Raw genomic sequence first — 17,344 nt, 5'->3', positions numbered from 1 at the left:
TTTCACACCAAATATGGATGAAATCCATCCAAGGATGAAAGAGGAGTAGGATTTTAAAGCTTAAATTAAGAAAATTTGCCCTTTTGGGGCCCCACCCCTCAGCCCCTAGGGGTCGGACCACGCTCATTTATATAAAATATAATTGTTTCCCCAATGATGTTTCACATCAAATATGGATAAACTTCATCCAAGGATGAAAGAGAAGTAGGATTTTAAAGCTAAAATGAAGAAAATTTCCCCATTTCGAGCCCCAACCCTCAGGACCTAGGGGTCGGACAAGGCTCATTTATATAAAAATATGATTGTCCATCCCCAATGATGTTTCACACCAAATATGGATGAAATCCATCCAAGGATGAAGGAGGAGTAGGATTTTAAAGCTAAAATTAAGAAAATTTGCCCTTTTGGGGCCCCACCCCTCAGCCCCAAGGGGTCGGACCAGGCTCATTTATATAAAATATGATTGTCCTTCCCCAATGATGTTTCACACCAAATATGGATGTAATCCGCTCAAGGGTTAAGGAGGAGTAGGCTTTTGTATAAATAGTCTTACGCACGACGCACGGCGCACGGCGCACGGCGCACGGCGGACGGCGCACGGCGCACGACGACGGACGAAACACGATGACAATAGGTCATCCTGACCTTCGGTTAATAAAAAAAAAACATTAAATCTTTTTAAGCAGTAAATAATGTATTTAAAGGGACAATTCAATGAGCGCAATTCTCTTACATAACCACGAAGCAAAATAAAACATAAATGTACTGTTCTATATTCCTTATGAAACATATAACAAGAAATATTGACCAATTCCACAACACTGTAAAGTATTTTGATTAATAACATTGAAATTCTAAATCGTCGATCAATACAATTAAGCAGGTACAACATGTATGCTGTACCCATACCTGAACCAAACTCATGTATGTTAATCAAATGCAATACATAACCACTGAGGAGTTAGTGAAATTATATTTAGACAAGAACATGCACCTAATGATATAAAGACACTACTGTAAGAGTGATTTGAGTAGTTCTAGACAAAAAAAAAAAAAAATCTTTACTACACTGGCAAGGGCCAGGGTTCGGCATATAAGATGTCCAACCACAATGTGTAATGGCAAACAGCAAGTGAGTTTCACCTACATTTCACTACAGTGGGATTTTCTGGCATATTACAGTAAAACCAACTTATCTAATTTATATTACAACTTGCTTGTTTCCTATCTGTATGCAAATTTTAATGTACTCTTAGACTGAATCCTCCCTTTAATGCTTCAATAATTGAAAAGCTAATATACATACAATATTGAAGTTACATTTAGCTCCCAATCATTCATAACCTCCGTCGTTTGTATTGTTACTTCACATACCTTCAACATTTAAACATATCTGGTACTGTAATTGATTAATATAACTTATCAACAGTTTTAGACTTGCTATGAAAGCAATGCAATGTGACTGGAAAAGAGGGTATACAGCGAAAGCATGTAAGGAGAAGCGAACGGGGGGAACTGGATTGAGATTAAGTCATGCAAAACTATCTATTCCCTTGAATGTAAAAGCATTTCATCGGTCTATACTAATCATCTAATCAGACCAATGACAGTTTTCCCAGATATGTCGGACGTAGTTTGACATGCACTGCCTAATCTTAGTTATTATCATTAAGACAAGATAGCAAAATTGAAGTCATATCAGTACAATTAGTCCCAGCCATTGTGATGTTTTAATTTGATGGAGCTGTAAGATATGATGTTACAATCACTGGAAAGTGATAATACATTATCATTGTCTCAGAATCCCAATATTGTAGTTATATAAGATTGAAATTTCCATACATATATTTTTAGTATGATGTAGATGTCACATGGCAAATTTGGTGGCATACATGAGAATGATTTTTTGTTATCATACTTATTTTTATGCAGTTTTGTCATGCTTAGATCAAGATAATCAAATATAAGGTATTGAATAAAAGTAATGATACCAGGTATGTGTAGTATATGTTTGTAGTTCATAGACGTTACCATAGATACATTGTACCATTTTTGTTGTTATAAACAGCTGCCAAAGCAGTGCGGAACGCCTTTCCTGAGATGAATGTCTTCACATCAGAAGTCCATCCTGTGGCACCAAATCATTTTGGCCAGAAGTATTTTGGTACAGAGTAGATGTCTTCATCGCCAAATCTTCACTCCTCATCCAGTTTGCCTCCAGATTGACTTCACCGTATTACACTTAACCGAACTCTTTCTATTCCCAGCTAAAACTCTTTACCTTGTTAGCAGAATTCTGGTAAGAGAAAGCCTCCTTTAAGCAGTTGGGCATGGTTTAGCAAATAGTTACCAGTATCTAGATCTGCACTTAACATTTTAATATCCTAATTGATTGTGTTTGGTATCAGGACATTAACCAGAATGGTGTGTACAAAAACAGACTTCTTTAAACAAGTTGGTTTATAAGCAAGTAAATCACCTGCAATGAACATCAATTTTTCATTTCGGATCATGAATCTAAACAATGTACAAATTTTTGAGGATTTCATCACAATAACAATATGTCGCATCTAAATGTTTTGATGAAAGTTGGAAGAAATTTGTGTTCAAATTATCAAATCATGTCTCTGGAATTTTCATGAACAAATTGATAATAGGTGCTAAATCTGCAAGGTAAGCTTAGGCTGTTCTGGCCGTTTTGAACAATGTGTGTGAATTTCCATATCTTTGTTACTTCCCATCGTGCCATGATTGTTTGTCGTATGTTGTCAAAGATAAATTCAAATTTTTGTCTCCATGTATTGGTGTTGAAAATGAATGCTCAAGGTTAGAAAAAAGAATTCCAGACTATTCCAGTTACCTCAGGTTATTTCAAATTTAATTACGGACAACTTTACAATATTTCTCAAAATCTAATTATGGACTAAATGGAATTGTTTTTCCACTTTGAACAAGAATTACTATGCAGATGTAATAGCTACTTACAATTGAATCAGATGTTGAAGACACTGAGTAGTTTGTCCTCTAATAAAAGGTTTTAATGTACCATTGGATATTATCAAGGATTTTAACAGTATACTTTATATACATACGGTAAAAATTGAAGTGAACATTGACTTGGATTTATTTCAGATTATCTCCAATATTTTAGATGACCTTACAGCTGCAGTTCTCTTTATAAACATTGCTGAGGATTTGTTTTCAGGTAATATTGAAAAGCGGGCAATATAAATAATAAACAAACTACATGATTTATTACCATAATTACCCACTTTTGAGGGAAAACAACAGGGGAACTTCATTAGTTGAAGGTTTATGTACATGTGGATTCCATTGAACAAATTTTATCTTATAGTCGGAATTCTTTACAAGTTAAATTATATAGTTTTCCTTAAATTTTCAGTACTTTTCATATTATGCGAATGATAATTGTTGTATAATTCGCCTTTAAGTTTTGAACAGTGAAAACTTAAGCACTAGAATGCTTCATAATGTCATGACATGTGGTTTGATTGCATTAGTTTGATTATGCTAGTCATGAAAATATAAAAAATACCTTCTGGTACTAACATATACACTGTAGGTCTGATATCTTGATCTGAGTTAATGTATGAATTTGGTAGTGTAATGACATTTTTGAATATTTTGTAATTTATTAATATGTAAGGTGGTATGATGTATAAGTACATATTAAAGATGCTCCACCGCCAACAGAGCATAAATGATGTTCATTATTTGAACAGTAATTGGTGTTTAATCGTGTATACAATGTATATATGTCTAATTAACACAAAAAATGATATAAAATATTTTATTTTGCCTTTGGTGCAAGCGCAATCAGTACTTCATTCCATATAGGTATAGTGGCACGGAATTTTTTCGGGATGCAATTAATTATTTTTCATATTTTGAACTTGAAGTAAAATTAGAAGCTCAAACTGTTGAATGGTGGTAATGGTGTAAAGTAAGTAACTTTTGTAACTGAAGAAAAATACTAAATCGTCTGCTCCTGTTTTTAATAGTGAATAATTACTATTTGTCAGCGTTAGAGCATCTTTAAATCAGGAGATTGAGATTTTTTTAAAGGTGTACAATAAAATTACTAAATTGAGTGACAATTTTATACTTGTTAAACTGGATGTGTGAATGAAAAAAGTTACAAAATTGCTATTATTAATTAAAAGAACCAAAATAAGTTTTAAATATCCTTCTTTGTCAATAAAATGGCAAGATCAACAAGCTGGGCATTTCAAAGCATATGGCAGTTGGCAGTATGCGCGCGTGGCAGATCTAGACGGTAAAGGAATTATCCCCTCAGAAAATTCCCAGTGGTCATTTCAAACATTATTTCGGATATTTGACAAATGTAGCAAATTACATTGTTTTTCTATTTGAGGGAGACAGCAGTAACAATATCATAACTTTAATCATTCGCACTTTTGATTTCACAAATATGTTATAGTAAATAGTTAAGAAAAAGGATCAGGACTTGATTTTGAAAATATGGCTATAAACTGATGTCATTCCATATCTGTCTTCTCAATCTTCAATATTTACCATGCAAGCAGAATATTAGCAGTAGTATCTACCATTCAACCAAAATATGCAGTGAAGTTATTATAACCCCTTGTGAGTATACTGGAATCTGTTGTCTACAATAGGGAAATTTCTCTTGATTAATTTTATTCATACTTCATTAATTATATATTGTTAAGATGCTCCATCGCCGATAGAGCATAAGCAATATTTGTCATTTTGTCAATGTTTAATCGTGTATTCATATGGATAATGAACAGAAAAAATATACATGGTAAAGAATTTGTGTATACTCATTCATTTGCTCCTGTTATTAATAGATAGAAATTACCATTCATCGGCAGTGTAGCATCTTTCAAAAAAACTAAAATATAATTTGAATATCTTATGCTTCAATAAGTTAAAACATAAAAACACAGTAACTGTTAGCATAAAAACAAAATGGAGGAAAATTTTGCTGCTCTTGTCATGGATAAAGGGGTAAAGGGTATTACTTAGCCATTAGCTTACATACAGATTTACAAATGCATTGAAAATGAAGGTGCGTAATTAGCAAATAAAAAGTTTTCTTTGAATAAAAATTGGATAATACAAATATGTATATAGAACATGCATACCAGTAATGTAGAGATATGAACTGGGCCAGTTACCATAATTTATACCAGAAATGTAGAGGTATGAACCAGTTACCGTAATGTATACCAGTAATGTAGAGGTATGAACCAGTTACTGTAATTTACAACAGTAATGTAGATATGTGAACCAGTTACCATAATGTATACCAATAATGTAGATGTATGAACCAGTTACCGTAATGTTTACCAGTAATGTAGATATGTGAACCAGTTACCTTAATGTGTACCAGTAATGTAGAGGTATGAACCAGACCAGTTACCATAATGTATACCAGTAATGTAGAGGTATGAACCAGTTACTGTAATGTATACCAGCAATGTAGATATGTGAACCAGTTACTGTAATGTATACCAGCAATGTAGATATGTGAACCAGTTACCACAATGTATACTAATAATGTAGATATATGAACCAGTTACCGTAATGTTTACCAGTAATGTAGATATGTGAACCAGTTACCTTAATGTATACCAGTAATGTAGATATGTGAACCAGTTACTATAATGTGTACCAGTAATGTAGAGGTATGAACCACTTACGGTAATGTTTACCAGTAATGTAGAGGTATGAACCAGTTACCGTAATGTTTACCAGTATACTGATATTGCTGTTTGTGTGGTAAAATTGAAGGTTTCTGCAGGAGACCTGCTGGGAACAAATTTTAGCACAGAATTTAATTTCTTGTATACGTACAAATTTATTCATTATTTATGTCTTTTTGTCAAAATTGAAATCAATTTACAAGACTTAGTAACAATTTCATAGGAAAAGCTTAGATGTTAGAAATGTTTTATTTTCTAAATATGTGTAAACAAACTGAAGAAAACGTGGTTATTGTACGAAAGATTGATCATGTTAAGATATTCAAGTATTTTTCACTTTTATCATCAATTTTGAATTATTCATTTGCTTATATACTAATATATGATATTCAGCAATGTGTTTACAAGATGTTGTAAGTATAGTTTGTTACATATGATTGTATCAGTCTGAGACACAAAGACTGCTAAAGCTTGGTGTATTAATAATTGTTGGTTGTTTTTATTCTGTAAGAACAGCATTATGTAAAACAGGCACCATGTAATTTGAACTATTTGTGCTTATTTTTGTGGTTAGATTTTACCAAGAATATTTCTTCTCTCAAAATAATTTTGAAACTCCAAATTGGGGAAAAATGTATAAGAATGGTGTACTGTAGAGAATGTTTGATCTGGTGATCTGGACAATTAAATAGCTGTATTCCATTTTACTACATCATCACAAGTCAAGAAATACATGTACCTGATTACGTATAAGATACCCGTGAACTGTCATGAGGGTATAAGTGACTCGTGAACTGTCATGAGGGTATAAGTGTTCCTAAAGATATTTTTGTTTGATATTTGACAATCAAACCAAGCCTCCTTCAAGGCCAATCAAAATAACTCAACAAAGTTCTTATATTAATGTTTTACGTATGATCTCCATGGTTAGTTGTAACTATGTACGATCTCCATGGTTAGTTGTAACTATGTACGATCTCCATGGTTAGTTGTAACTATGTACGATCTCCATGGTTAGTTGTAACTATGTACGATCTCCATGGTTAGTTGTAACTATGTATGATCTCCATGGTTATTTGTAACAGTTTAACTTGCTCTCTTTAATGCTGCCATTTGTAACATTCATCATGTTTAGGATGTGTTTTGAGTGACTTAAGGAAAACCTATCTGGAACGGGGATCACAGAGTTAATCAGGCATGCTTTTCTGTATTAAATTATACATTTGTTTAGACTGCTGCCGTGATATCATTGAGGATTTGTATTTAGTTTAGCATCTCTTGGATTTGTCATCCCAAAGTTTTTTTTTCTATTCAAGAATTATTCTGAACCTTATAAAGGAGAATTGTTTAAATAGCTTTAGTTTTTAGTCTAGAGCAGAGGCATTAATTATTACTCTTGTTATAAGGGTAGAGAGTTTGTAGATTTGACTTGAATCTCAAGCTTTGTATATAAGATGATATTGCATTTTAATTTCTTAGATCCTAGCGTTAAACATATGGGATAAAATGCTGATGTTTCTGTGAATACTATTATGTTAGCATCATTACATTGTAAATGTAATTATTGTGTTGCCTGTTGACCATGATGACAATAAAATATTGTCAAAATTACACATTTTCTTATTTTGTTATAACCTGTTGGAATTTCAAATCCTTGTTTATCAATGAGAGAACAGCATCATTTGTCTGTTTTAACAAGCACTTACAAGTTACGAAGTGTATTTTGGCCCGTAAGTGACATTTAAAAATTCTGAGTACTGTATAGTTACATTTTGCGGGTGTAAAATTTCGCGATTTATTATTTTAGCATTAATCGCAGGGGTTTAATTTTGCAAATTATAATAGTAGCCTTTGAAATCGTTTAGTTTACAAGCTATATATAATATGTACAAGAATTCCACAGAAGTGGATGTGTCGCCTGCACAGCATCACAAAAAATAGTTATTTACGGTTGAAAATATTGCTTATAATTAGGTGAAGTTATCAAGTCCCATAACTCTTGCATATATTGATGGATTTTGACCAGTATCCAACCCATCTAAGATCTCATTGATATAAAACAATTCATATAATTTGGTTGAAATTGGACAACAAAGATTTAAGTTATCGAGCGGAAACCATGGATTTACCGTAAAAACTAGTGTAACTTGCGCACCAGTGTACTTTGCGCAGGTACTTTTTGGGGCTGAAAATAGTGAAAATTGATGTATAAAAGTGGCAATTTCAATGCAAAACATTCCCATTAAATGCTTGACAACTTGTACAATCAAATGTTGTATTTAGAAGAAATAATATACTAAAATCGCATTGTGTTTCTTTCCTTTTATTGGCCATCGTAACCTGAAACTGTGAAATATTTTGCAGATGTCCATAACATCGGCGGTGCGTCATACTCCGCCCACGTTCTTGAGATATTACACAGGAATATATCAGAAATATTTGAAAAGATTATATATATCTAGTTCCTTAAAATTGTGACAAGTAATTAGTGTGTTTCAGATAATTTACAAACTTTAAAGAGCAATCGAATAGCAGATATGTTGGCTTGCGATAACCACATTGGAAGTGAACTCACTACGTTACCAGATCCAAGCTGATGGCTAATTATATATAAAAGTACGGTTAAAAATGTCACTAACCTTGTAGCTTGTTAGTTCTGCAGCAATAAAATTTCAAACCACTTATTGAAAATCCTAAATATATGTCAGTTTAGGCATCTTATAAATCCCACATGTGTTTTGACGTTTTGCACACGGCCCCACAACTGGGCGGTCCCTACGTAAGGAGCACTGCTAGATCTATATGCTTTAGGATTTTTCATGCGCAATTTTACTAGAAATATGAAGATTCATTAAAATATCTTCATAAAGACATAATAGTACTTTACTCAAGTGTTGATGCAATTTGAAGAATAAAATCTTTGTTTTTTAAGTAGATACAGACACATTGTTGATGATGTATATAGATCGGTTAAGCTAACTAGCCACAGCTCAGCTAGCCAGTCACTCATGATCACAGCTGGCTGACTGTTATGTTTGCTCTCCAGTCTCTCTCCCTTAAAAACTACTACATCGACCCGGCCAAAGTAACTTGTTGTGACCGTCCCATTATACTAGGAGATGTCAAGGGTATACATCTCTTGCTGTCGGTAGAAGCCATGCTCTCAGTCAGTCGCCGTTGAATTCTCGGGTCAAATGGAAATCAAGACATCGTGGTCATAGCTTAACACTTTAATTGGCCTTAGATAATAAACTGTAGTAGGTCAGGTATTGTTTTTACAATCATCAATAGCTTTTATTATATAAAAGGCTACCATAAACAGAGCGGTACCTCGACATTCATAAATCGTCAGCCCCTCAGAATGTCAGATTTTTTTCACCATTAAATTTTTAAACCGCCTCTAAGAATGTTACTTGTGCACCCCTAACTTCAGATTTTATTTTTGCACAGAAAAAATGCGCATTTTACACAAGTATTCACTGCATCTGTTTAGACGATTTTAAAGTCCCGTAACTCTTGCAAATATTGACGGATTTCGACCATTATCGAACTCATTCGAAATCTCATTGATATAAAGCAATAAACCAAATTTGGTTGAAATCGGACAATCAATACTTACCGGTAAGTTATCACACGGAAACCGTTTCCCGGACGCCGCCGACATAGTGATAACTTAGTGTCACCCTTGCATTGCAGGCGACACAAAAACCATGAGTTTGGTACATTTCTCAAGTTATTAAACTTCACGAAATTGAGTGTATCCACAAATTTAGCTAAATTTAAACCCCCACAAATATTAGAAACAATACAGTATCTAGAACATTTATTATCTCCTGCGAAACGCATTTGCCAGGGATATTGTTTTTGGCTCCGTTTGTCTGTCCGTCAGAGATCATTTTCCAGGCTATGACTCAAAAAACGTTCAACACAGCTCCATGAAACTTTCTGTATACATCAGAAAAGTACCTTAGTTGTGCATTTTGCTATTGCCGACCTTCCAAAAATTGAAGGTCTGCAAGAGCAAAAGGCACAACTAGGGCACTTGTCTGATATATCCAGAAATTTTCATGGAGCTGGGTTAAATTGTTTTGGAGTTATAGTCCAGAAACAATAGGAAATAGTAATTTGGTAATTCTGACTAAGTTTATATGTTAATGGAAAAAATTCCCAAAATGGAAGATCTGTAACAGCAAAATGCACAACAAGGGCACTTGTCTGATGTATATAGAAAGTATCAAGGAACTGCGTTGAACAGTTTTTGAGTCAAAGTCTGGAAAAGAATCTCGGACGGACAGATGGATGGAGCCCAATATAAAATCCCCCGCAAATGCATTTCGTAGGAGAGAAAAATAAACCACCTATAAAATGAAGCCACTATACAATAAAACAAACACTTATGTATATATACATGTATCATCACCAGGATGACTTTGGTAGGTCCTGATCAGTATGAATCGTGTAAACCAATTAACACAACAACATATGTAGATCACTTCCTATTTTATTGGAAATTCAGTAATATCTTACATGTTTAGAAACACACTTTAGCTTGTATTTCCAAATCAATACATAAAATATTAGACCAGCTGTCTGAATGATTACATTAACATTTACTTCGATTGTATCATACCTAAATTACAAATGTACATTTTTAAGATCAATAATAAATCATGAAATCATACGGTACATACTTGGTTAATTTGTTGAGTTCCTGACAAACGATGTACACATGTCTATGCCTCTGAAGGTGAAGACTATTTTGTACATCATGTATCAACTTTGTTGTTCAATGTATAAAAATGTATCTATTGCAAAAATAACAACACAGTGAAAATGTTATGCATGGGAATCACGAAATTAAGTACTCACAAAAATATCCATGTTTACAGTACCTTATACTCCTGTCTAGATAACATACCAGTGAGTATATCACCAACTGACCTTATACTCCTGTCTAGATAACACGCCAGTGAGTATATCACCAACTGACCTTATACTCCTGTCTAGATAACATACCAGTGAGTATATCACCAACTGACCTTATACTCCTGTCTAGATAACATACCAGTGAGTATACCACCAACTGACCTTATTCTCCTGTCTAGATAACACGCCAGTGAGTATATCACCAACTGACACCATGACCTTATACTCCTGTCTAGATAACATACCAGTGAGTATATATCACCAACTGACCTTACACTCCTGTCTAGATAACATACCAGTGACTATACCACCAACTGACCTTATACTCCTGTCTAGATAACATACCAGTGACTATACCACCAACTGACCTTATACTCCTGTCTAGATAACATACCAGTGACTATATCAACAACTGACCTTATACTCCTGTCTAGATAACATACCAGTGAGTATACCACCAACTGACCTTATACTCCTGTCTAGATAACACGCCAGTGAGTATACCACCAACTGACCTTATACTCCTGTCTAGATAACATACCAGTGAGTATATCACCAACTGACCTTACACTCCTGTCTAGATAACATACCAGTGACTATACCACCAACTGACCTTATACTCCTGTCTAGATAACATACCAGTGACTATACCACCAACTGACCTTATACTCCTGTCTAGATAACATACCAGTGACTATACCACCAACTGACCTTATACTCCTGTCTAGATAACATACCAGTGAGTATACCACCAACTGACCTTATACTCCTGTCTAGATAACACGCCAGTGAGTATACCACCAACTGACCTTATACTCCTGTCTAGATAACATACCAGTGACTATACCACCAACTGACCTTATACTCCTGTCTAGATAACATACCAGTGAGTATATCACCAACTGACCTTATACTCCTGTCTAGATAACATACCAGTGAGTATACCACCAACTGACCTTATACTCCTGTCTAGATATCACACCAGTGAGTATATCACCAACTGACCTTATACTCCTGTCTAGATAACATACCAGTGAGTATACCACCAACTGACCTTATACTCCTGTCTAGATAACATACCAGTGAGTATATCACCAACTGACCTTATACTCCTGTCTAGATAACATACCAGTGACTATACCACCAACTGACCTTATACTCCTGTCTAGATAACATACCAGTGAGTATACCACCAACTGACCTTATACTCCTGTCTAGATAACATACCAGTGACTATATATACCACCAACTGACCTTATACTCCTGTCTAGATAACATACCAGTGAGTATACCACCAACTGACCTTATACTCCTGTCTAGATAACATACCAGTGACTATACCACCAACTGACCTTATACTCCTGTCTAGATAACATACCAGTGACTATACCACCAACTGACCTTATACTCCTGTCTAGATAACATACCAGTGACTATACCACCAACTGACCTTATACTCCTGTCTAGATAACATACCAGTGAGTATACCACCAACTGACCTTATACTCCTGTCTAGATAACATACCAGTGAGTATATCACCAACTGACCTTATACTCCTGTCTAGATAACATACCAGTGAGTATACCACCAACTGACCTTATACTCCTGTCTAGATAACATACCAGTGACTATACCACCAACTGACCTTATACTGCCTTAGTACTCCAGTGAATACTAGATATACATAGATAACATCCAGTGAGTATATCACCAACTGACCTTATACTCCTGTCTAGATAACATACCAGTGAGTATACCACCAACTGACCTTATACTCCTGTCTAGATAACATACCAGTGAGTATATACCACTGCCAACTGACCTTATACTCCTGTCTAGATAACACAGTGAGTATATCACCAACTGACCTTACACTCCTGTCTAGATAACATACCAGTGAGTATATCACCAACTGACCTTATACTCCTGTCTAGATAACACGCCAGTGAGTATATCACCAACTGACCTTATACTCCTGTCTAGATAACATACCAGTGAGTATATCACCAACTGACCTTACACTCCTGTATAGATAACATACCAGTGAGTATATCAACTGACCTTATACTCCTGTCTAGATAACATACCAGTGAGTATACCACCAACTGACCTTATACTCCTGTCTAGATAACATACCAGTGAGTATATCACCAACTGACCTTATACTCCTGTCTAGATAACATACCAGTGAGTATACCACCAACTGACCTTATACTCCTGTCTAGATAACATACCAGTGAGTATACCACCAACTGACCTTATACTCCTGTCTAGATAACATACCAGTGAGTATACCACCAACTGACCTTATACTCCTGTCTAGATAACATACCAGTGAGTATATCACCAACTGACCTTATACTCCTGTCTAGATAACATACCAGTGACTATACCACCAACTGACCTTATACTCCTGTCTAGATAACATACCAGTGACTATACCACCAACTGACCTTACACTCCTGTATAGATAACACGCCAGTGAGTATATCCACCAACTGACCTTATACTCCTGTCTAGATAACATACCAGTGAGTATATCACCAACTGACCTTATACTCCTGTCTAGATAACATGCCAGTGAGTATACCACCAACTGACCTTATACTCCTGTCTAGATAACATACCAGTGAGTATACCACCAACTGACCTTATACTCCTGTCTAGATAACATACCAGTGAGTATACCACCAACTGACCTTATACTCCTGTCTAGATAACATACCAGTGAGTATATCACCAACTGACCTTATACTCCTGTCTAGATAACATACCAGTGAGTATATCACCAACTGACCTTATACTCCTGTCTAGATAACATACCAGTGAGTATATCACCAACTGACCTTATACTCCTGTCTAGATAACATACCAGTGAGTATATCACCAACTGACCTTATACTCCTGTCTAGATAACATACCAGTGAGTATATCACCAACTGACCTTATACTCCTGTCTAGATAACATACCAGTGAGTATATCACCAACCGACCTTACACTCCTGTATAGATAACATACCAGTGACTATACCACCAACTGACCTTATATTCCTGTCTAGATAACATACCAGTGAGTATACCACCAACTGACCTTATACTCCTGTCTAGATAACATACCAGTGAGTATACCACCAACTGACCTTATACTCCTGTCTAGATAACATACCAGTGAGTATACCACCAACTGACCTTATACTCCTGTCTAGATAACATACCAGTGACTATATCACCAACTGACAGATGAAGATTTTTAGTCCGAAACAACATGATATATTTAATGGTCTGAAAGTTTCAGATTATTTTCAAATACCAACAACATGACATTTTGTAAGCAAACATTGAAAAAAGCTGCACATAGACAACTCTTGTAGAGCTGGATCCTCCAGGAGAGGTAAGATTAAAATCTCAAAATCTTCTTCAGCACCTTCACATTTCATAAGCACAATGTAAAAATTTACAATGATTTCTACCCACTTAATCTTCACCAGACACAGATTTTTGTATTATATCACAAGAAAGATCGAACAGATTGAAATAATTTGTAAATGATTGCACAATTATCAGTAAGAGCATAATATATTTGTTTACAGAACAGTATTTATTATCAAATAGCTATTTTAGCCATACACAGCATCCTTTAGGAGTTTTTCTCCAATACACATGATTTGGTATATCGTTCACATCAAATAAAATGTTACCTACACTACCAAATGTGTACATATCAAACCTTCATATGAATCTAAAATCAAACAAATAAAGTGCAAAACACATCTGAGGTTTTTCTTTCTATAGCTACATGCAAAGCTAAAAGTGCAATTACCAAACGTTTAACATATTATATTTTAAAATTTTATAATTACAAGAGATTTCAGAGGGATCTTGGCGACCACCAAAAAATGATCTATGTCTCTGCTTTTCAAACTTTACAATCAAAATTCAAGATGGCGGCCAGTCGGCCATATTGAAGACCTTTGTCTCGCTGAATACAATATGCACAACTAGAGTCCAAGGGGAACCTACATAAAAAATTTGAGACAGATTCCTTCAGTAATTTTCTCAGAAATAGTGGTAAAAAACTTCAAATACTAAAATCCAAGATGGCGGTCAGTCATGGAATATTGTAGATCTATCAGTCCCAAAATGCAATATGTACAACTAGGGCCTAAGGGGAAATTACATTGAAAGAGACAGATCCCTTCTGTACTTTCTGAGAAAAAGCTGTTTTTCTTTTTAATAAATCTTATTTTTGAAAGATTGGTGTCACTAAATCAAGGCAAAATCTATTAAACAGTATAAGACAGTGACTTCCAGTATCACGTGCGCAGTTGGACCCTGCGCATAGTTGATGTACACAGACTCCACACCCGACAAGGAAAACAATAGGACGAGAGTAAGCTCGCCCTAAAAATCTTCATGTTGTCAGTGTGGAGGAAAACTGTGATTTCGATGATGATGGAAACGACCAGTGGTTACACTCTGTCGCGAGAGAGTAAGACCATAATTACTGCTTCAATGACTGTGAATGAAAATTCTGTGAAATTGCAGCTAAACAGTGGAGATGATGTGAATACTATCAACCAACGGTATGTTCGGAGAGAACAAGTTCAGCCAACAACTCTCACCCTACACATGTTTAATGAGAGTACACTCAAACCATTGGGAGAGACAGAACTCATGGTCACAAATCCAAAACCAGAAGAGGGACTTTCTGTGCAATTTGTAGTCGTCAGTAATAGATTACAGAATTTTTTTGGTTTAAGATCCATACAAGGATTGGGTCTAGTAACTGTAAACAATGAACAGTTCATTGGAAAAGTGGAATCATCAACTGTGACCTAGGGGAGGCAACTCTTACACTTGACCCTGAGGTAAAAACTAAAGTTCTACCTTTAGAAAACTACCAATTTCACTTCAGGAACAAGTCAAGTCTGAATTAGACAATTTAGTACAGACAGATTTTGGTACCTATTACCAAACCAACACCATGAGTAAGTGAAATGGCTGTGGCCCATAAGTCAAACGGAAAGCTTAGGATCTGTTTGGACCATAAAGTATTAAACATGGCGCTACAAAGAGAACACTTTAAACTACCAACACTTGATGACGTGTTACCAAAGTTGAATAATTCCTGTGTATTCAGTAAACTGGACGTTAAGAAAGCATTTTGGCACATACGTCTCGGTGAACAAAACATCATGGTGTGCTTTGCAATTTAAATTCAAGGAAACTTACCGTATTTTTCCTAATAAGGGCGCCGGGCGCGGGTAATTGACCGAGGGTGGGGGCGCCGTTATTTGAAACCATTTTTATATGGGTTTTTTTTCCTGAAACGGACTATAGTCATATATAGTATCTTGCTTTTAGTTTCGTATTTTTCTGAAACTTACTATAACCAACCTATGTTTTGAAGTCAAGTAAGTGTTGAAATTACATAACTATGAAGAAATGTATGCACCAGAAGTATTTAACATTGATTAAATGTGTCCATTTCAAGGAATTTTGGTATTTCATGCTATCCTGTTATGGGCAAATAACTGGGGCATGAGATTTAACGCCAAAAAATGTTACATCCTGAGCATAAACAAGCGCTCCCAAAGATTTTATGAGCTAAACAAACACATACTACAGGAGGTAAAGAACAATCCATACTTAGGACTCCAGAAATCTAACGGCCTGAAATGGAGCCTACACATCAACGGAGTCTGCAGGAAAGCCAACACAACACTCGGCTTTCTGAGAAGAAACCTAAGAAATGTTCTGGAACTATGCAGAAGAACAGCCTATATCACCTTACTTCGACCCATCCTATAATATGGAGTAACAATCTGGAATCCATATCAACAAGGTGACATAGATAGACTGGAACGTATACAAAATAGAGGTATACGATTCATAAAGAAAAATTACAAGAACAGAGAGCCAGGTACCATCACATATCAGAAGATAGTTGAACTTTCCCAACAGAGTTAACGGTCCTGATAATCTTTTCGCGCCAAAAAGGAAGTTTAGCAAGCATGGCGGCGATCGGTATGAACTTAAGGCCGGGAAGGCCTATCAAGCGAAGAATGGAAGATACACCGGTGAGTTTGTATGGGTAAGTACACATAGTGTTTCTATCTTTATGGTATTATGTTATATTGTTGTGAAGCGATAATTAGTGGTGCAGACGGAAAATTCAGCCGGTCAAAGAAATACACACCCAGTAGGCTATAAACACAGGAAAAGAATTTATCGAGCTATACCATTTTTCGTATTTATTTTTTGTTGAAATACGAAAAAATACAAGAACATCGCATCTCATGTGTAGATTCATCAATCCGCCCGCCCCTCCACACACCACCGTCCCTGTGGTGGGGGATTAACCCTCCTCTTCCCCCCCCCCCCAATTTCAACATATAAGCATCGATTGACACAGTTGTTAGGCCATTACAACATTAACCCCACCCAAACACCACATGCATGTTATCTGACATTTTTAAATAGTTTTGTTTTATATCGTCTTATCACAGAGAGCTGAACAGTGTGTCCATACCCAGAGGTAGGCCTAGCAGGACAAGTACTGGTACCTGGAAGCCAGGGTATTATCCAGTCTAAGTATTAAAAGAGTCTAAAGGGGAGTTTTTGGTTCATTACACGGGTAAGTAACCTGCAAAATATGCAATAAAATTGACCCAAATGAAGTTACAGAATGTTAGAAACATGT

At 35.5% G+C, this 17,344-nt stretch overlaps 1 protein-coding gene and 2 long non-coding RNA genes across 6 annotated transcripts in view; 1 reads left to right on the top strand and 2 right to left on the bottom strand.

Annotated features, from left to right (window-relative positions):
- The window catches only part of LOC138323549 (uracil phosphoribosyltransferase homolog), a 32,938-nt gene extending 25,613 nt beyond the window's left edge, over window positions 1–7,325 (top strand). The window contains exon 7 of the mRNA XM_069268232.1: window positions 2,069–7,325. Within this exon, the coding sequence (XP_069124333.1) occupies window positions 2,069–2,175 (107 nt within the window). The 3' untranslated portion in view covers window positions 2,176–7,325. The remainder of the gene's footprint in view (window positions 1–2,068) is intronic.
- A 2,874-nt stretch (window positions 7,326–10,199) lies between these two features.
- On the bottom strand, window positions 10,200–10,833 carry LOC138310268 (uncharacterized). Its single transcript, XR_011206388.1, has 2 exons — window positions 10,705–10,833; window positions 10,200–10,655 (listed from the first exon to the last, which is right to left on the bottom strand). It is a non-coding gene; the product is annotated as an uncharacterized lncRNA (long non-coding RNA).
- A 71-nt stretch (window positions 10,834–10,904) lies between these two features.
- Window positions 10,905–16,995, bottom strand: LOC138323500 (uncharacterized). 4 transcript variants are annotated; one of them, XR_011208551.1, is made up of 3 exons: window positions 13,145–16,995; window positions 12,997–13,094; window positions 10,905–12,286 (listed from the first exon to the last, which is right to left on the bottom strand). It is a non-coding gene; the product is annotated as an uncharacterized lncRNA (long non-coding RNA). The 4 variants fall into 4 exon arrangements; XR_011208552.1 differs by having other exon boundaries at window positions 13,243–16,995; XR_011208553.1 differs by lacking the exon at window positions 13,145–16,995 and having other exon boundaries at window positions 10,905–11,498; window positions 11,744–12,286; window positions 12,997–13,127.
- Window positions 16,996–17,344: the final 349 nt, after the last annotated feature.

This window comes from Argopecten irradians, chromosome 1, assembly GCF_041381155.1.
Source record: "Argopecten irradians isolate NY chromosome 1, Ai_NY, whole genome shotgun sequence".
NCBI classification, from domain to species: Eukaryota; Metazoa; Mollusca; class Bivalvia; order Pectinida; family Pectinidae; genus Argopecten; species Argopecten irradians.
The sequence above is the reverse complement of the archived record's forward strand: the minus strand, read 5'-3'. Positions and strand labels throughout refer to the sequence as shown.